The sequence below is a fragment of the Pecten maximus genome, chromosome 14, assembly GCF_902652985.1.
Source record: "Pecten maximus chromosome 14, xPecMax1.1, whole genome shotgun sequence".
NCBI classification, from domain to species: Eukaryota; Metazoa; Mollusca; class Bivalvia; order Pectinida; family Pectinidae; genus Pecten; species Pecten maximus.
In genome coordinates, this window is record NC_047028.1 from 16,781,179 (window position 1) to 16,802,244 (window position 21,066).

Here is a 21,066-nt window from a genome sequence, read left to right on the forward strand (position 1 = left end):
GTCCTTTAACAATGGTGTTGAGATTTGTCCTGTAACTTTCATGGTGTTGAGACAGAACAAACGTGAAGTTTTTACACAAGCACGAATAAGTAAATAAATATGATATAACCTACAATTGGGTAATTGATGTTGTATTGAGTAGATATATAGGCCTCAACATGCCTCAAAGTTTCATGCAGTGTGAATTCTCCAATACATCACAGAAAAGGTTATCAGAGCATTGCCCTTAAAAGCTAAGGTAAAACATTTCTACGCTTGTTACAATCTCAGGGTTAACTTCCAAAGGCCATCTAAATAGAGCAACAGATGGTGTTAGAGTTATCTCTCTTGAGATACACTCTCCTGTGTGAGGGTCAGGACCATAAAACAATTGTGAGCTCGTCCATGAATTAGCAATGACCTGCCTGATGAGACAGGAGATCATTAGTAATGAGAATACAATTGCTGAGTGGATGAAAGACAAGTTGTTTCCTACATAAAGTTTATTAGCATTACCAACTTAATACCTAATATTGAAAATCAATTTCTTCCTCAGTTACTTACTGTATATTTATCAGAAGACAAAAAATCAACCATAGTTAAATTGTAACAGGAGGGGGACAATACAACAACCATAATATGAGTCAAACCCAGGACCTCCGAACTCTAAACGGATACTCTATCTAATTAAGTCTGGTCACTGGTGCTCAGCCCACTCCAGTTCTGTTACATTCCTCCCTCCTTTAACAAAGTTTTTGACCCTGAAGACACTAACAAGACGGCCTTTACCACCTCTGTTGGTATTTAGTTGGGCACTAAATTTAATAGGAAGGGGGAAATGCCCAGGACCTCCATGCAAACTCTAGCGGACTACTCTAGCTTAGTCTAAGTTAACATGGGTTAACGTGATTTCAACGACTGTATATAAACAAATCAGTTTAGTCAAAGATAACATGGGTTAGCGTGATTACAATGACTGTAAACAAATCAGTTTAGTCTAAGATGATGACATTTACAGGTAGGTTTTTCAGTTACCTATTTCTATTTATAGTAGATGTATTTATCATGTTTGGTGTGTCAATATTAGGTAAGAAAGGAGTTTTTTTGTGGATTATACATACATATATGTGTTACAGAATAAGGAAGGTGGTACATTGTTTTCCTACTTTGGTAAGTTCAGCTGCTGGATTCAAATAGAACTTTTTATCATCAATGTTACTCATCTTTTTCAGAATGAAATGAGAAGGCGGAAAGCTGAAGAAGAAAAATGGAAAAATGTACCAGAATGGAAGAGAAAATTATTACTTGAAAAAGAAAAAACAAAAAGAGAAGAGGATGAAATGAAAACAAGTGCAGTATGTACCAGTCCTCTTATAACCACACTGCATGTATACTCTGATATAGATATATTAATTTGTTAATTCTGATTTACTAGATACCTAGAAATAATTCCCATTGGTGTATTTGTCTAACATTGACTTTGTTGACATTGTAATTTTTTGTTGTTAATTTTAATGTGGCTAGTGTGATTACCTGTCTTGTTTCAGTAATCAAAATTTTTCTTAACTAACTTTAAAAAAAAAAAAAACTAGCTTTCTATACTTAATTACATTTTTCAAATGTGGCAATTAATAATGAATTCAAAATGTGATTTCAAGCCATATATTGAATTGTGTGTTCTCTCTAGATCTAGCAGTGTCTCCTTATCATGTTTGATGTCAAATATAGTATCCTCATGTTAATAATTTGTTAATAGTTTTATCTTGACTTGGAGGTCCTTATAGAAGGACAGACAAGGCATGATCTGTTGAAGCTCCCATTTAAAGTCACCTGAAAGGCCAAGCAATTCAGTGAAAAATTAGGCAGATCAAATGTTTCCCTCAGATCTTAAACAGCGGGTATCCAAATCTTCGCTGACAGATATTGATCTTATATTCAAGTAGACTGTTTTAACAATGGAATAACTTTCAACTTAAGAAAAATAGATTCTATTATAGAGTTTAGGATACTTTATTAGATCAAATATGATACATCATTGAAAACGAAGTACATCCATTTCATCTCTCAATTCATCTGTTATATTTAATACCATGATTTCACAACTAACACGATCTGATCACTCTGGTTTGTTTCTCTCATCAGGCAATAAGGGTAAGCCTTTTGTCGAGGAAGACTATGTATTCCTCCTTTCATCACTCTGTCACTCTTACTCCTTCTCACTAGATGTTGGCAATGTTTATGATTGTATTCACTGTAAAAATGAATATTGCTGTTTGTTGTTTAAGCTTCCTTTTGATTGACTTTATCTGTACGACCACTGTCCAAGCTTGTAAAGCATGACTTACACTGGTCACTATCATTCAATACAAGCTTTCTGATAACTGTCAAAGCTTCTACAGCATGATAACTTGTTATACTGGTTTTTGATCTTCTATATCATCCACAACCAACTTTCTGATGACAAATGACTGAAGATTATGATTCATTACAAGCTTTCTGATGACTGCCCAAGCTTGCAAAGCTAGACTTAATTCTCCAGAGTTAGGTATGACTGTGTAGGGACAGAGATGTCTCCCCAGAGTTAGGTATGACTGTGTAGGGACAGAGATGTCTCCCCAGAGTTAGGTATGACTGTGTAGGGACAGAGATGTCTCCCCAGAGTTAGGTATGACTGTGTAGGGACAGAGATGTCTCCCCAGAGTTAGGTATGACTGTGTAGGGACAGAGATGTCTCCCCAGAGTTAGGTATGACTGTGTAGGGACAGAGATGTCTCCCCAGAGTTAGGTATGACTGTAGGGACAGAGATGTCTCCCCAGAGTTAGGTATGACTGTGTAGGGACAGAGATGTCTCCCCAGAGTTAGGTATGACTGTGTAGGGACAGAGATGTCTCCCCAGAGTTAGGTATGACTGTGTGGGGGACAGAGATGTCTCCCCAGAGTTAGGTATGACTGTGTAGGGACAGAGATGTCTCCCCAGAGTTAGGTATAATGACTGTGTAGGGACAGAGATGTCTCCCCAGAGTTAGGTATGACTGTGTAGGGACAGAGATGTCTCCCCAGAGATAGGTATGACTGTGTAGGGACAGAGATGTCTCCCCAGAGTTAGGTATGACTGTGTAGGGACAGAGATGTCTCCCCAGAGTTAGGTATGACTGTGTAGGGACAGAGATGTCTCCCCAGAGTTAGGTATGACTGTGTGGGGGACAGAGATGTCTCCCCAGAGCTAGGTACGACTGTGTAGGGACAGAGATGTCTCCCCAGAGTTAGGTATGACTGTGTAGGGACAGAGATGTCTCCCCAGAGTTAGGTATGACTGTGTAGGGACAGAGATGTCTCCCCAGAGTTAGGTATGACTGTGTAGGGACAGAGATGTCTCCCCAGAGTTAGGTATGACTGTAGGGACAGAGATGTCTCCCCAGAGTTAGGTATGACTGTGTAGGGACAGAGATGTCTCCCCAGAGTTAGGTATGACTGTGTAGGGACAGAGATGTCTCCCCAGAGTTAGGTATGACTGTGTGGGGGACAGAGATGTCTCCCCAGAGTTAGGTATGACTGTGTAGGGACAGAGATGTCTCCCCAGAGTTAGGTACGACTGTGTAGGGACAGAGATGTCTCCTCAGAGCTAGGTGCGACTGTGTAGGGACAGAGATGTCTCCCCAGAGTTAGGTATGACTGTGTAGGGACAGAGATGTCTCCCCAGAGTTAGGTATGACTGTGTGGGGGACAGAGATGTCTCCCCAGAGTTAGGTATGACTGTGTGGGGGACAGAGATGTCTCCTCAGAGTTAGGTACGACGGTGTAGGGACAGAGATGTCTCCCCAGAGTTAGGTACGACTGTGTAGGGACAGAGATGTCTCCCCAGAGTTAGGTATGACTGTGTAGGGACAGAGATGTCTCCCCAGAGCTAGGTACGACTGTGTAGGGACAGAGATGTCTCCCCAGAGTTAGGTATGACTGTGTAGGGACAGAGATGTCTCCCCAGAGTTAGGTATGACTGTGTAGGGACAGAGATGTCTCCCCAGAGTTAGGTATGACTGTGTAGGGACAGAGATGTCTCCCCAGAGTTAGGTATGACTGTGTAGGGACAGAGATGTCTCCCCAGAGCTAGGTACGACTGTGTAGGGACAGAGATGTCTCCCCAGAGTTAGGTATGACTGTGTAGGGACAGAGATGTCTCCCCAGAGTTAGGTATGACTGTGTAGGGACAGAGATGTCTCCCCAGAGTTAGGTATGACTGTGTAGGGACAGAGATGTCTCCCCAGAGTTAGGTATGACTGTGTAGGGACAGAGATGTCTCCCCAGAGTTAGGTATGACTGTGTAGGGACAGAGATGTCTCCCCAGAGTTAGGTATGACTGTGTAGGGACAGATTTGAGTATACTCCATCATATCGTTGTCTACCATTGATGTCACTCTTCATGTTCTCCAGTCTGAACTCTGTCATTGTGCTTTTCATTATCCATCTTTTAAACATCAAAATTCAAAATGGCTGATTTGTTAATGTTATTAGCATGCAATGAAATCTGTGATACATATACCATTGTACTTAGCAATGTATTAGGAGTTGATAATATCAGTGTCATGTCATGTTTATTGGTAGAAATGTTGGTGAAAAGCGGACTTTTATCAACTCTATTACTCAAATCATAACATTTCTTTATCATCATATATGCTTGTCATTTATTGATTTATACTCAACATGTGTACAATCTAGACTAGTTGGTTCAGTTATTCTTGGCCTTTTTTACCAATTTGTGAGGTATAACTTTTTAATATCCTTGTTATCCCCCTTATTTGCTAGTGGCCTAGATGAACCCCTCTACCTTGTTTAATGTTAGTGGTCTGGTTAGCCCCTGATTTATAAGTGGCCTGGTTAGCCCCTAATTTGTAAGTGGCCTGGTTAGCTCCTAATTTATAAGTGGCCTGGTTAGCCCCTAATTTATAAGTGGCCTGCCGTGGTTAGCCCCTGATTTATAAGTGGCCTGGTTAGCCCCTGATTTATAAGTGGCCTGGTTAGCCCCTAATTTGTAAGTGGCCTGGTTAGCTCCTAATTTATAAGTGGCCTGGTTAGCCCCTAATTTATAAGTGGCCTGCCGTGGTTAGCCCCTGATTTATAAGTGGCCTGGTTAGCCCCTGATTTATAAGTGGCCTGGTTAGCCCCTGATTTATAAGTGGCAAGGTTAGCCCCCCTGATTTATAAGTGGCCTGGTTAGCCCCTGATTTGTAAGTGGCCTGGTTAGCCCCCTAATTTATAAGTGGTCTGGTTAGCCCCTGATTTATAAGTGGCCTGGTTAGCCCCTGATTTATAAGTGGCAAGGTTAGCCCCCCTGATTTATAAGTGGCCTGGTTAGCCCCTGATTTGTAAGTGGCCTGGTTAGCCCCCTAATTTATAAGTGGTCTGGTTAGCCCCTGATTTATAAGTGGCCTGGTTAGCCCCTGATTTATAAGTGGCAAGGTTAGCCCCCCTAATTTATAAGTGACCTGGTTAGCCCCTAATTTATAAGTGGCCTGCCATGGTTAGCCCCTAATTTATAAGTGGCCTGGTTAGCCCCTGATTTATAAGTGGCCTGGTTAGCCCCTGATTTATAAGTGGCCTGGTTAGCCCCCTGATTTTTAAGTGGCCTGGTTAGCCCCTGATTTATAAGTGGTCTGGTTAGCCCCCCCTAATTTATAAGTGGCCTGGTTAGCCCCCCCTAATTTATAAGTGGCCTGGTTAGCCCCAAGATTTATTAGTGGCCTGGATAGCCCCCCTGACTTGTTAGTGGTCTGGTTAATCACAATAACTTGAAAATAACATAGAAAGATAATTGAAATTAAAGTTTTTATTTCAGTGTGAATGCAGCATATATTGTGTTCTTTGTTCATTTGCATGTGATATTTGAAGAAGTTTGACTTAGGTTTCCTCTTCGGTATCGTTTTTGTAAAATGCATGACATGGTTGTAAAAGTATCAAAATGGCATTATTTGGAGAGTTTTAGTCACATCATACTAGAACATCTCAGATTCAGCCAAATGTTGAGGTACTGCAAATTATTGTCAGTGTCGTGTTGTAACGATGTTGTGAATATGTCTTTATCCTTCCATACATGATTTGTCACTTATTATCATTGGTAAAAGATCACTGTAGGATCTGTAGGAACATGTTGGAATGAGAATCTGTAATCATAAGTCCATCACCTCTTTTGTGAGAAATGAAATATTTATAAAAGACACATTTACCATTTTCCCAATGCCCTTTCCAGAATGTTTTTTCTGTAAACTTAATTCAGAAAAATAACTTTCAAGCTACAGTTTCTTGTGTTGCATGGTACGTGCTACATTGCTTTTCTTCAAAATCTTAAACACCAATAAATGAATCTGTAGATGATATTTTGTCCTAAACACTACACATATTTGTCATCTTTGTTGTAAATGTAACTATCAGTCAGATACATTTCCTGTGACGTTCGATGAGACTGTATGATTTGATGTTGGTTTGTTATAAACTGAATGCTTTAATTTAAGACACAAAAATTGTTTTTATTAAACCACTAACAATGTTACAAAGAATTTAAATGTAACACTGATTGTGATGTTTTGTACCTAACACTGTAGATTATCTGTAATTAATAATGTTGTGTAACTGTAACGTAGATGTCCTGTTGGTGATGAATCAAAATAGTTGATTAATATGTAGAAAGTTTGGAATGAACTAACATGCATATGTGGATGTCTTCTTTTGCAGGAACAAGAAGAGAGAAGAAGAAAAGTAAGCATGTCCATTTTACTAACTCTGGATCTCCTTGTACTAGGTTTTCTTACAGAACGTTCTACCAGCTGGCCTGTCCTCCCTCTATCTAAAGTAGCATGTCCCTTTGAGCAGTCTTTCTACAGCTCTTCACGCCATTGTTTTTTGTACTCGTTTAGAGGTTAAACAAATAAATGTATAAACACCACATACTGAATCGTTATAAAATAAACTTCATTTTATATGGAATTTAAATCAGATCCATGACAAAGCCACAATGCCTTTCTTTAAAAGATATTTCTGTAAATGGCTGACGATGACAGAGAAAATGTCACATTACAAGATGAAGTATATGTTTTTCAATCAATTTCTTGTATTTGCTTTAACCATCAAAAATGAATACAGAAAACAATATATCAGGGTGAAGCATAAATCTAGAATGTTCACTAAAAACTAAGATATACAAAATCAACTTATAAAAAAAATACCCTGTTGCTTTTTCAACAAGAGGGACCTGGGCCAGCTGTATTCATAGACTACAGTTGTTTTTATTTTATTTTATTTTTTTATTTTTATCATTTTATTCGAAACATATGTATAATGTATGTAATAGTATCGCGTTTTTTTCTCATCATAACATGTTTTCTTCATTAGTCCATATTAGATTTGGTGTCATATATGAATCTATATTTAGACAAAAAAAAATGAACACAATAAATCTCCTGAAGGATTGTACTGCCTTATATTCCGACCTGGTGTGCAGATTCACCTTAGTCCATTTGTCCTAATCTTGTAACCAGTTTGACAATCTTCCAACAAAAAAGTTAATCTACAAAATCTCCTCCCTGATTAACTGGATTATATGAACCACCCAGATTTGTGTGTTTGAAAAACTAAATTGTACAAACCATCTTTACTCCTACCTTGTGACATGTTGCCCTGTTCATGAAAAAATGCTGTTCAATGAGCAAGTGCAATTTGTACAGTAATTTTACCTCATTCACACAAGATCAATCTTCCATCAAAAACAGCATAGTGATTTCACCTTATTCACACTAGACGTCATTCACCAAGAAATGTGTCACATGACAGTGCACACCTGCAATTCACAATCAGCTATTCTTCTTTGTTATACATGTTACATCCTACTCTCCTAAGTATTTCGTCTAGCTGAGAACCAAGACTTCCATCTGATGGTGATGTCCACATGCATGTTTCACACTTTATTCATCACCAGGCAAAAGAGAAAAAGAAGATTCGGATTCTCTCCGATGCGGAGATCTTGGAAAGAACAAATGCAAAGATCAGTCCTGAACAACCACCCGTCACTCTGGTACTTCATATAACCCCTCATATCTATAAATCATTGAAGCTATCAGCTCATCATAGAAATGTTATAACTGTTGAATTTAATGTCGGCCCATTTGGTACAAATATATAATTATTCAAAGATATTTAATTAGTAATTAAATTTAAATATTTTTGGTTAAGGATTTGAAAAAAACAAACAAACAAACAAAAACAAAAATAAAATCATTGAAGTTTGATTTATACATGAAGTTTTTACCTTTCTTAGAATATCTTTGACTCATGAAAAACATCTTAGAATATCTTTGATTCATGAAAAACAGATAATTTGTTGATAAAAATATTTGTATGTTAATCTTTCATGAATGAAGAGAAGATAATCTGTTGGAACATAGAAAACTACTGGTGGAGGTGTTGAATTAGTATGTGGTCCACTTTACACATGACTTACATTTATTTATCTCTAGGTTAAGGAGGTAAAGCCTATTGTTGCATCACCAGAAAAGGAGGTCAAGGTCGTTAAGCCTAGTTCACAATCCATCAGTCCCGACCCTCCTCCTCCTCCAATCACACCGGTATAGTCATAAGATATATATAACATCTATATTATATTATATCAATTCTATACTCATTTAGATAATATCAACATAATTCCTGTTTTAGTTTCAAGGTGAAGGAAATATGTACCTAGTATATACACTACTACTAAATAATCTGCGAAATATCCTCCAATCATACCTGTATAATCATTACCTGTAATACAGTTTCTTCTTTCAAATATATTTGATTCATAAACCAAGAATACATCAATTATGTTTTTAATTCGTTAAATAAGAATACTTGAGTTTAAATAAAATCATAATTTTAACACAAAGTTGATTAAAACAGGGCAAAATATGATCCCAAAAACAAAAGATTTACTTGGAGACCCATGAAAAATACAAGGAGAAGAAGACAATTTGTTCCTGAAGGTTAAGGAGTTTTGCTTTGTTAAAGACACTCACCATACAAATCTAGGTCAAATCCAGGCAATGTCATGTCCTTAAAATGAGAACTGAGGTGGTGACACCAGAACCACCAGGCATATATCAATGAACATTGGACAGATCTAATGCCACACAAGGAAACAGAATATTTCCCGATTAGATAAACACTAAGGGACTACACCCAACGTTTGACGTTTTTCATTGCATTCATTGATTCATAAATGTAATTTGACATTGATGCAGTGTTATTTACAGTTTTATCTTCCTTATAAACAATATCAGAAGTTCAGATAAGTATTTAATAAAAGTAAAGTATTCATCACATATACTACACCTCCTTTGTAATAGTGATCTTCTCATATAAATGGTTGATTGGGTGGCACAGTGCTAACAATGGCCTTTCACCTAGGTAGCCGGGTTTGATTCCCTGATCTGATGTGAAAAGGTATGTGGTCACCTGCCGATCACGTGGTTTTTTTTTCGGGTACACAAGTATCCTCTCACACGAAGCCTCTTAGCCCACTTACATTTGGGCTAACAAAAGTTACTGATATGAGTGGATATAACTTGTTTCTTAATTCTTGTAAACTAAATAAAGTTTAAGGAATTAATACCAGGTAATTACAAAAATTTAAATTATACAAACAATGTTACTACTAACGCATGTCTTTGGCCAGTAATACTATGTATAATGATGCCTGCAAAGCAGCATGTGATTAAATCAAAACTTGTATTGAAACACTTCAAGCATGACATATAGTTAGATACAATGCAGAAAACTAAAGAAGCATTTTGCAAAACAATTATGCTAATTATGCAACTAATACATGTATATTGATATATAAAATATGTGCATACTCATTTGTACAGTAGCATACATATCCATACAAGTATATTGTCCATGTATAATATATGTTAGATATTGTGTTATACATATTAATACACACTTCTGATTATTGTACCAATAGGTACAGCATGATGACTTACCTGTCGTAAATCTTCCATATCTCACCTGTTTTCCTCCTTTGTCATCAGGTAAAGGAGAAAAAGACGTCTATTGTTTCACCTGATGGAATTGTAAGACATCGTTATAGCACATCTTCCAATCATACCGCCATAATGACATATAACATACCCCATGCTTATTACGCCAGCATGTGCATGACTTTTTACTTTACAGCTTGTCCTGGAATATTTGTTAAGTAACATTTCACAGTTATTAAGTGGCCACCAACAAAAACACAGTTGAGTAAACTACAATATTAAATACTTTTCAGAGAATTATGTTAATTGCATATCAAAAACAGCATAGTGATTTTGCATCCAAGTTTTAACAAATATTCCAGATTCACTGCAGACAACTTTATCAGTATAGATACAGATGTTAGTGTATATACAGTTCACATTCTGTTCATTTAATACTACTTCTAAATTTAATTGAGATTTTTAACATGACAGTTTCTCTCTCTCTCTCTCGGCGTTTTAATTTTACTTGACATGCTTGTGTTTTTCCAGATATGATTCATAGTCGAGATACAATTCATGTTGTTGGATATATGTAAACATATGCTCATGGCAGTATTTACTGAACATTTATATCATATCTTGTATATAATCATGTTCAATTGACTTCCATGGGATTTGCAGAAAAATTCATCCATTTTGTTGTTGTTGTTTTTTAGCCCACCATCATCAGACGGTGGGCTATTGAATCTCCCTACACCCGTAGTCCATCCGTGGTCCACCCGTGGTCCATCAGTGGTCCATCTGTGGTCCACCCTGTGGTCCACTGGTGGTCCATCCATGGTCTATCAGTGGTCCATCAGTGGTCCACCCATGGTCCACTCGTGGTCGTCCATGGTCCATCCGTGGTCCATCTGTGGTCCACCCGTGGTCATCCATGGTCCATCTGTGGTCCATCTGTGGTCTTCCGTGGTCCATCTGTGGTCTGTTTGGTCCACCCGAGGTCCACTCGTGGTCCATCCGTGGTTCACCTGTGGTCCATCCATGGTCCGTTTGTGGTCCATCTGTGGTCCATCCATGGTCCGTCCGTGGTCCGTCTGTGGTCCATTTGTATTTGTTATCATTATTCTTTTAAAAGTACTGGAGGGGTGTTTCTCAAACCTCAAACATAGGATTCAATTACAGGTCTGATCTGTGAAACAAAATGACTAACAGGCAACCATCTTGGATTTTGACCGATGATTAGTTTGCATTCACTATTTCTTGAAAAGTACAAAAGGGATATTTTTCAAACTTCGCATGAGAGTTCCCCATGAGGCCTAGTTGTGCCCATCCAAGTCTTATCAGAAAACAATATGGCCAACTGATGGCCATCTTGGATTTCCATAGTAGAAGTTTGTTAATTATCACTATTTCTTTAGAAGTACTAAGATGAATATTTATCAAACTTCACATATAGGTTTCTTTTGGGACCTATCTGTGCCCATTTAATAATCTGATCAGGAAAACAAAAAGACTGCCATCATGGATTTTGACTTAAGTTTGTTATTGATATATATATTTAGAAAGTTTGTTGATCATATACACATGAACTGCATATGTAGGTCCCATATGTTATTATTAATTATTAAGATGAAGAGGGAAAAGAAGGTAGGATTAGATAAAATATCAGTCTTCCATACGACTGATAAAGATCATTCAATGGTGGGTGCCAAGATTCCTCTGAGATCTATTGTTTTCATAAAAGTATGAATTTTGCGTAAATCCTGCATTGATCAACATTGTTCATATATCTGTAACTGTGTAAAATCTTAAATTAGTACTAGTGTCAGTTTGTATGGAGTGTTTACACCTCAAGCTTTTACCAACAATGCCTAGCATGACAAGTAGATTCATTGTATAAAGCTGGAATAGATGTGAGATTCGTAAAAGAAATGCTTTAAAATCATTTTTCTTTCCACAAAATCAAAAATCAAGAGGGGATATTGTAATGCTGCTGTCTGTACGCTTGCATCACGATTTCCAGACAATAAACTCACATTCAAGTGGACCCATCAACCTCAAATTTCTTCATTATGGAAGTGCTTGCTTCAAAGTTTTTGTTTTTTAGGGGGTTTTTGGGGGGTCAAAAGGTAAAGGTCACTTACTATAAATAGAAAATGAGTTTCTGTCCAATAACTCAAGATTTCTTGGATGAAATAAACTCAAACTTCATACGTTGCTGCCCTACCAGCACAACTTGTTTGGGATTCCTTTTTGAGGTGAAATGTGAAAGGTTAAGGTCACTTGCTATTAATAGAAAATCTATCTCAAATCAATAACTTGAGTTCCCTTAACAGATCTCTCTATTTGGATTACCTTAATTTCCACAGAATAGCTCCAATTCAAGTCAGTTGATCGTACAACTTCATACACTGCAGTTTCTTATTGGAAGTGCTCGTTCGTAATTGTTTTTGAAATCAACAGGTCAAATGTAAAATGTCACTATTACTGAAAATATCAAAATCATCCCATTAGTTTTGTATTCTTAGGTTCTTAGACATGAAATCCAAATTAATAGTAGTATAAGATATAAACTTCTGTTTATTGTTGGGAAATGTTATCTCAGTCAATTTTGACCAATTGAAACAAAACTTTGTTGGCTACAGTTGATGTAACATACAAATAAAAATTCCTATAACTACTTTCCACATGAGGAAACTATGATAATATTGATCAATGCAAATGAAAGCTGCTAGTTTCTTTCAATAAAGTTATATCTCTATAATAAGGATAAGCATTCATGTAAGATGTGACTGTCGTTTTTGCCAGCATATGGATATTCAAAGCGCTATTGCAGGCTAATAGATACATGTGTTCAGTATCTATCAGACTTCAGATATCTCGATTCAATTGGCAACATTAAAAAAGTCACTGCATTCTGTAGATAATATTGATGTAGAAATACTAGTACCATTTACAATCTTAGAAATTATGTAAAAGTTATGATTCGTATAGAATTAAAATTGTCTTGATAAAACCATCTTATTTGGGTTTTAATTCTTAAATGGACTCTGTCTAAACCAGACCTTTGTTAAATTGGTCAGATAATTTTGTCCTGAAAAATTCCTTCTATATTTGTAGTAGTTCAGGTCTACAGACTGGCCAAATTACATAGTCCCAGCGGAGTCGGGTTTTGACAGAGTCCATTAGATAAGCAAGCTTGCTGTAGAAGTGCAGATAGAAAGCTGAAAATTTTGATCTTCAATACTCACTATGAATATGAATTATGTGATAGGATATACTCATCCTAGATACTCCAGGGGTTAGGATCACATGTGCTGTCTTGTGAAGAGAGTTTGAGATCGTAACCCTACACTATCTTGTGAAGGTGAAGAGAGTGTATGAGATCGTAACCCTACACTGTCTTGTGAAGGTGAAGAGAGTGTATGAGATCGTAACCCTACACTGTCTTGTGAAGAGAGTGTATGAGATCGTAACCCCTACACTATCTTGTGAAGAGAGTGTATGAGATCGTAACCCCTACTCTGTCTTGTGAAGAGTGTATGAGATCGTAACCCCTACACTGTCTTGTGAAGAGAGTGTATGAGATCGTAACCCCTACACTATCTTGTGAAGAGAGTGTATAAGATCGTAACCCCTACTCTGTCTTGTGAAGAGAGTGTATGAGATCGTAACCCCTACACTATCTTGTGAAGAGAGTGTATGAGATCGTAACCCCTACACTATCTTGTGAAGAGAGTGTATGAGATCGTAACCCCGACACTATCTTGTGAAGAGTGTATGAGATCGTAACCCCTACTCTGTCTTGTGAAGAGTGTATGAGATCGTAACCCCTACACTGTCTTGTGAAGAGTGTATGAGATCGTAACCCCTACACTGTCTTGTGAAGAGAGTGTATGAGATCGTAACCCCTACACTGTCTTGTGAAGAGAGTGTATGAGATCGTAACCCCTACACTATCTTGTGAAGAGAGTGTATGAGATCGTAACCCCTACACTATCTTGTGAAGAGAGTGTATGAGATCGTAACCCCAACACTATCTTGTGAAGAGAGTGTATGAGATCGTAACCCCTACACTGTCTTGTGAAGAGAGCGTATGAGATCGTAACCCCTACACTGTCTTGTGAAGAGAGCGTAGGAGATCGTAACCCTGACACTGTCTTGTGAAGAGAGCGTATGAGATCGTAACCCCTACTCTGTCTTGTGAAGAGAGCGTATGAGATCGTAACCCCTACACTGTCTTGTGAAGAGTGTATGAGATCGTAACCCCTACACTGTCTTGTGAAGAGTGTATGAGATCGTAACCCCTACTCTGTCTTGTGAAGAGAGTGTATGAGATCGTAATCCCTACACTGTCTTGTGAAGAGTGTATGAGATCGTAACCCCTACACTGTCTTGTGAAGAGAGCGTATGAGATCGTAACCCCTACTCTGTCTTGTGAAGAGTGTATGAGATCGTAACCCCTACACTATCTTGTGAAGAGAGTGTATGAGATCGTAACCCCTACACTGTCTTGTGAAGAGAGCGTATGACATCGTAACCCCTACACTGTCTTGTGAAGAGAGTGTATGAGATCGTAACCCCTACACTATCTTGTGAAGAGAGTGTATGAGATCGTAACCCCTACACTGTCTTGTGAAGAGAGTGTATGAGGTCGTAACCCCTACAATATCTTGTGAAGAGAGTGTATGATATCGTAACCCCTACACTATCTTGTGAAGAGTGTAGGAGATCGTAACCCCTGGAGTATCGAGGATTGGCAGGATACTATGATTTAGGCTGTAGTGCAGTTGTTTTCTGCCAGATGATTAGTGACTCGAAGTAACCAGGTCTGAAAAATTAAATGTTGCCCTGTGTCATTGCAGCAAAAGGAGGAAGAACAGAGAAGGAAGGACGAGAAGAGGCAGCAGATAGCAGAGGAACGAATGATGGAGGAAGACGATGCTTCTGTACCAGCGTGGAAACGGGAAATCATGAACAAACGTGGAGGTGCACCTCGAAACTGGGGCGATGAACGGGAAGAAGCAAATGAAGAAATGCAAGAACAATGAACCATTATTATACAATGATTATTTATATAAAAACAATATGTACAATCTTTACAGCCTCAGCCACTGTTACTGTGAAATGTCACATTTGCTGTGACTTACGTGTCAGATACAAAGCCAGATTTGTAAGGCGGAAACAACATCGTCCTGTGGATAGCTGTATATTTAGGGTGAAATCAAAATCTGATGAGAACAGAATTGATGTACAGCGTCGTCAGTTAGATATCCTTGCAACTTTGTGTACAGACTCTTATGTCAAACAGTTTTGCTTAGAACGTGTCAATGTATGAAGTTGTACAATAGGTTTAAAATATACTTTTAACATTCTCACAGTTGCTTCAATGGAATATCAGCGACCATTCAAAAGTTTTCCTGTATCAGGTAGTTCTCAGCTTTACAAATACACCAGAAATTGTACCAACCTAAAATGATGTATATTTTTTTGTATATAAGCTTTTTGCTCTTTCTCTATACAACCCTAAAGTCTGGGTGTTACCTACTTTTACTGTCTACCAGTAATTAATTAGAAAAATAAAATCAGAACTTGGATTCATGTAATGAACTACTATTTCATTAACATGTTTGAGTGTGGTATAAAATCAGTACCTGCAACAGTGGCCAGATTTATTTTTGTAAAAGGTAAGGATGATTTAGATCTGTGGCATTCAAGTATTACATTGTATATCAAATGAAATATACATGTATATAGCAGTGGATATCTGTAGTGTAACAGTTCAGGGTTATGTAATAGTTCTAACTTAATGACGTACTAGTAGTTGCCATATTATCCTGTCCTGATAAAATGTTGATATGGACTGAAGTTGACAATAGACATCCCTTAAAATGAGAACAAAAACGAAATAAAGGGAGATAATCAGAATTAGATTGATTTATTTCTGTAATATACTGTAACATGTGCATATTGAGATATTTTTAATATTTTGTTATCCCAAAAAAGCTGAAATGCCATCTTCAGTATTATGTATTTTGAATTTTATTCTGGGAAAGGCCCATTTAAAAGAAGGGACATTTACATCACCTATCAAACTTCTTCTCGGTCTCTTCCTTTGGGGTCCGTGGCTCCAAGCACGCACTTGTAGTCATATCTAGTTAAGCCATTTTCGTCAATATGATACAAGGTTTGAGCCGATTATTGCTGAAGTCAGAACATATTTTTCAGGAATATTGTCGGAGACATATTGCTTTATGACTATATATGTGTACATTTACATACACATGAGGTGAATGTTATTTCTTTTGTGAATAACTGGAAGACATTTGTCGAAAAAAAAAATTTTGAAAGGAAAGAGTTACATTGTTGTTTTATATATCTAAAAATAGCATCACTTGAATCGACTCTGTATGTATTTATGTTATGGACGCAAAGCTTTTTTTATTTGTGATATTTTTGCTTTGATATTTATCCGAAAGATCTGTTGTACTTGTGGTTTGTACGTAAATACCAATAGTATGTTTGTAATACCATGGTTTACTGAACAATCAGAACAGAGTGTACGTACAACGTATAGTATAGTATGAAGATTATCAATCTTTATATTAAAGAATTAAAGTTGATAGATTGTAACCAGCTTGCATTTTTACAAGATATCTTCTCTTTAATCACTACTTATATAATTGGATATTTCTATTTTAATACTCAACAGTTCCGTGAACAATACAACATTCATTTTTATGTATTTTTTTTCTGCGGTTGAAACAGAAGCCATAGAATTGCTATGATTAAACATCTGCATTTGTTGTTGTTTTAAAATCATAAATGAAATAGCTCAAGCAGATTGAGATATATACTACAAGAGATTATATAAATGTGTGTTTTTGTAAGGTTTTTGTCAAGAGGCTAGTTGAAAAAAAAATCAGAAAAAATAGATTTGTTGTACGAGAAATATTTCGTACTACCGGTAAATATTATGAGCTGTAGATCATGCATACAATTCAATGTACATTTCATCCTGTGTTTTATCTCGTCATCATTATCAGATATCCATACCGTTTTATGTATGCATGTTGCAGGGTGCTAACAGGCTAATAAGTGAGTGGCTTTATAGACTTTTTGTGTTTCACATCTGCTTTTGAAAAGATTGTTTTGTGAATATGAATTAAAGGTATAAAGATTTATCTGAAAATTATAATACTCTTTTATCTTTCTGCTTTTCTTTAATCTCCAAAATGTTCAAACTGCAATTTCCTCATGCTTAATATCTTAACAATATTGAATTTTTTGTCGATCAATATTTGTTATATTTGTGTTTTAGTTGAACTACACATTCAATACTCGATTGGTTTTCTATTTTCTGAATATCAAAATTTAAAGTTAAAATATGATGAACTCATAAGTAAATACTTTGTTGACAATTAGAATTTTATTTGAGGAGTACGTGTACCAAGAAAGTTTAGTATCTATTCTGTTTTCTGCTTTGTCCTCAAACAAAATTGGATTAAAAAATTGGGTAATTATTTTATTTTAATATAAAGGGGCGTGCTATCCATTAAGGAGAAAAGCATGCATTTGGACCTGATAAAGATATACTAGGGTGTAGAGAAACTATATGGTATGATCCAGGTGCATTTTCTAAGTATTATTTTATTTTATCAAAGTATTATAGAAAACAACACAAAATAGACTGACATTTCTGAGACTTCTATTATAATGTAGTGTTAAGACAATCTTCATGAGAGTGGAAATGTGCAATATGTGTAGCTTGCTTGAAACCAGATACAATGTCTAACATTAAAATGTCCTGACATTACATTATGTACAATGTCATTCGTTACATGGCTGATATTACAATGTCCTACATTACAATAGCTGACATTGACATTTCCTGACATTACAATAGCCGACATTGACATTTCCTGACATCACAATATATAGCTGACATTGAAATTTCCTGACATTATAATTCCCTACATCACAATAGCTGACATTGAAATTTCCTGACATCACAATAGCTGACATTGAAATTTCCTGACATCACAATAGCTGACATTGAAATTTCCTGACATTATAATAATTCCCTACATTACAATGGTCTACATTAAAATTTCCTCACATTACAATTTCCTACATTGCAATGCCCTGTAGAGAACAACGAGCTATAACAATAGTCATAATATTTACAAAATACAGCGATACATAATATGTAGTATTGTGCAGCTTTACGTTTCTCCCTATTTCATTTGTCATGTATTAAGGATTTCGGTATTATTTTACATGTATAATGTATATTACCAGCTTTTAAGGCTTTCTTCACAAGCAAGCAATGCTTTTCTTTCTAATTTATTCTTTTGTACAAGTATATTTTGTTTCAAATCTTTATTTAAATATCTAAAACCATAAAATGTTCACATGTGAAATTGATATCAATATTTCTGGATTATATCTATAATAAATAACATGCTTAAAATTGTAAGATATCATTTAACATGTTATATAAATCTTTATTGATTTAACTACGAAAATTTGATTTGTTACAATGTATTAAACAAATTAACTTGATAAAGCCTAGCAGTGGCCAGTTATATTAAGGATCTATGCTATGTTACCTGAACATGTATTTCGTTTAAAATTGTTCCACACAGTTACGATTCCAAATCGTAGGAACTGCAATATGGGAAGGAACTTCTGTAAAACCTCGTAATTTTGCCACAATTTCTCCAGGGCAATGTACCGGTATACATAATTGAGTATAGATTCACAATAGCATAATAATCCTCAAATATGCCTCCTCCTCTAGTGTAAATCATGATATCATATTTATCCTCAAATAAGCCCCCTCCCCTAGTTTAAAAGTCTAGTTCTTTATATTAAAGTTTGGGAAGATCTTATTTGTGAGCCACTTTTAGCTAACTATTTCAAGATTTATGATTCTGCCAAAATGAAGAAAGGGCTTATTTGCAGATAAATACAATATATCTAAGATGTGAAAAGGAAAGACTTCAACATTAAAATAAATTGATGGTCATTTTTTTTTAAACAAAGGACATCATATCGAGGTTTTAATGTAAAAACTGTAAAAGAAGCACATGTCTGGTAGCATATCTCCTTAAGTGTGATACATCATCTGTTTATGTGTTTTTAACATTACATAAATAACAGTAGTTGTACAGTACAAATAGCACTATATCTGAGATGGGACATTTTTATCTCGACCCCATCAACAATCCATAATTCAGGCCAAAAAAATGTTAAATTCAATGTTAACACTATTCTTGATACAAATACATTGTGTTTGATTCCAAGTATATCTATTATAAATTTGGTTTTATATCAGTCTTTTGTGATTTGGGGTAATTCATAATCATTACAAATCAACTCTGACCTCTTTGATATTGAAGTTCTTAGTTTAGTCACAGGTTTACCACCTACACGACTCTGCCTATTACTAGGTTTTGTCTCACCGACCATAGTCAGTGTTCTGTCAGCATTAGACTAGACTTCTGTATTATATGACTAAGATATGCTTCTCATGACTGTACAACTACTGGAGAGAGATCACTGTTGGCATGTTAGATCTATGCGCATTCTCTATTAGTATAGTACTTGTACCCGTATAGCTGTTGAGGTAAATGAGAGATGGCATCGTCTCTGTGCAAGAATGCCCGTGATGCATTTTCGTAAATAAACAAAATCCATTAGAGAGTGTGTCTTGCGTTATCTTTCCGCCGTTCCTTGCTGTTGATACATCAGCATCACTTGAGATTGTGCAAATCGAATTTTTCAGTAAAAAATACTGATCTGCTGTATTGCCTTCATAATATTATTCTCCAAAAACCGTTACTGGTATAATTTACAAGTGTACAGTGTATTAGGAAGGAGAAATGAAAAATACCCTGTCCATGCGGGGCTTCAAACTAGCAACCTCTCACTCTCAAAGCAGACATCTACCACTAGGCTAAAGGGAAATCTCCACTAGCCTGAGATAGATGAATTATACTCCACTTTTATACTATTCTCCCTTCACAAAGTCTGCCCCCTAAAACAACCACAACCCAGCTTCTATAGCTCCAAGGAAGCCTCTCAATCTCCTATAGCTTTCTCTCGGAGTGGTCAATGGCACTTACCTGGGTAATTTGCTATAGGATGGAGTAATGAAAAATACCCTTCCCATGTTGGGCATCGAACTAGCGACCTCTCTGAAGGCAAACATCCTACCACTAGGCTAAAGGATATTCCTGCTAGCCTTAGCTGATAAGGTGACCGATACTCCCCACTTTACACAGGTAGTATGTTCATCAAGGTTGACAAAGATAATAATGAAACATTCATCAGCTTCACTACAAATCAATTTAATTATCCCCCTCAACGAAGGGGATAATGTGCCTTTTAACATGGGTATGTATGGGTGTACTTTTGTCTGCACTCTACAAACTTCATTTTTAAAGGATTTGGTTCACACTTCAAATTATGATTAAGTATATGAGAAGACATTAAACAGGTTCGTGTTTCAAAGTTTTACTATTTATACAAAAACATTGAACTTGCAATCTATGGCACCCAATTACCTAGCCTGCTTCTACTACTACACCACATCCACGTTAAAAAAACAATTCAATGGTGCAGTCCACAAGGAAAAGGCAGCCATGGCTCCTATCAACATCTTTCCATTTAGAAGTAGATGACTGGATGCTAAAGCCTAATTTAATGAAAAAGGATTTCCATTGTAGGGGACAGCAAGAGGCTCAGATGACCTGTATTGCTACCATTAATGTAATCTATATGGGAGAAGGTTTGTAATATTTTCTCTATTTAGACTCGACATCTAGGGTCACCACCACCTGATGCCAACATCTATAGAATGCTTCATTGCAATTTTCATCAACATAATACGGTGAAACCTCACCTTACGACCACCTCAAAATTACAACCACCCCGCTATTACGGGCACTTTTTTTCAGTCCCGATTTTTTCACAGGTCCAGAGCATCAAAATAAACAGTTTGTGAAATGGACATACAGTACATGTATAAGTGATAGTGTCATTGGTGTCTTTTCAAACTTGTAATGATTTAAGAGCATATATTGAAATATTATT

The 21,066-nt window shown here is 36.5% G+C and overlaps 1 protein-coding gene across 3 annotated transcripts in view; it reads left to right on the forward strand.

Annotated features, from left to right (window-relative positions):
- Nucleotides 1-19,674, forward strand: part of LOC117342336 (unconventional myosin-XVI-like) — a 171,248-nt gene extending 151,574 nt beyond the window's left edge. Inside the window, exons 37-43 of one of the 3 annotated variants that reach the window (XM_033904472.1) lie at nucleotides 1,212-1,334; nucleotides 2,122-2,130; nucleotides 6,704-6,727; nucleotides 7,944-8,039; nucleotides 8,482-8,589; nucleotides 10,036-10,077; nucleotides 14,832-19,674. In XM_033904472.1, coding sequence (XP_033760363.1) covers nucleotides 1,212-1,334; nucleotides 2,122-2,130; nucleotides 6,704-6,727; nucleotides 7,944-8,039; nucleotides 8,482-8,589; nucleotides 10,036-10,077; nucleotides 14,832-15,017 — 588 coding nt within the window. In that variant the 3' untranslated portion in view covers nucleotides 15,018-19,674. The remainder of the gene's footprint in view (nucleotides 1-1,211; nucleotides 1,335-2,121; nucleotides 2,131-6,703; nucleotides 6,728-7,943; nucleotides 8,040-8,481; nucleotides 8,590-10,035; nucleotides 10,078-14,831) is intronic. The other 2 variants (XM_033904474.1, XM_033904475.1) reach the window with 2 other exon arrangements.
- Nucleotides 19,675-21,066: the final 1,392 nt, after the last annotated feature.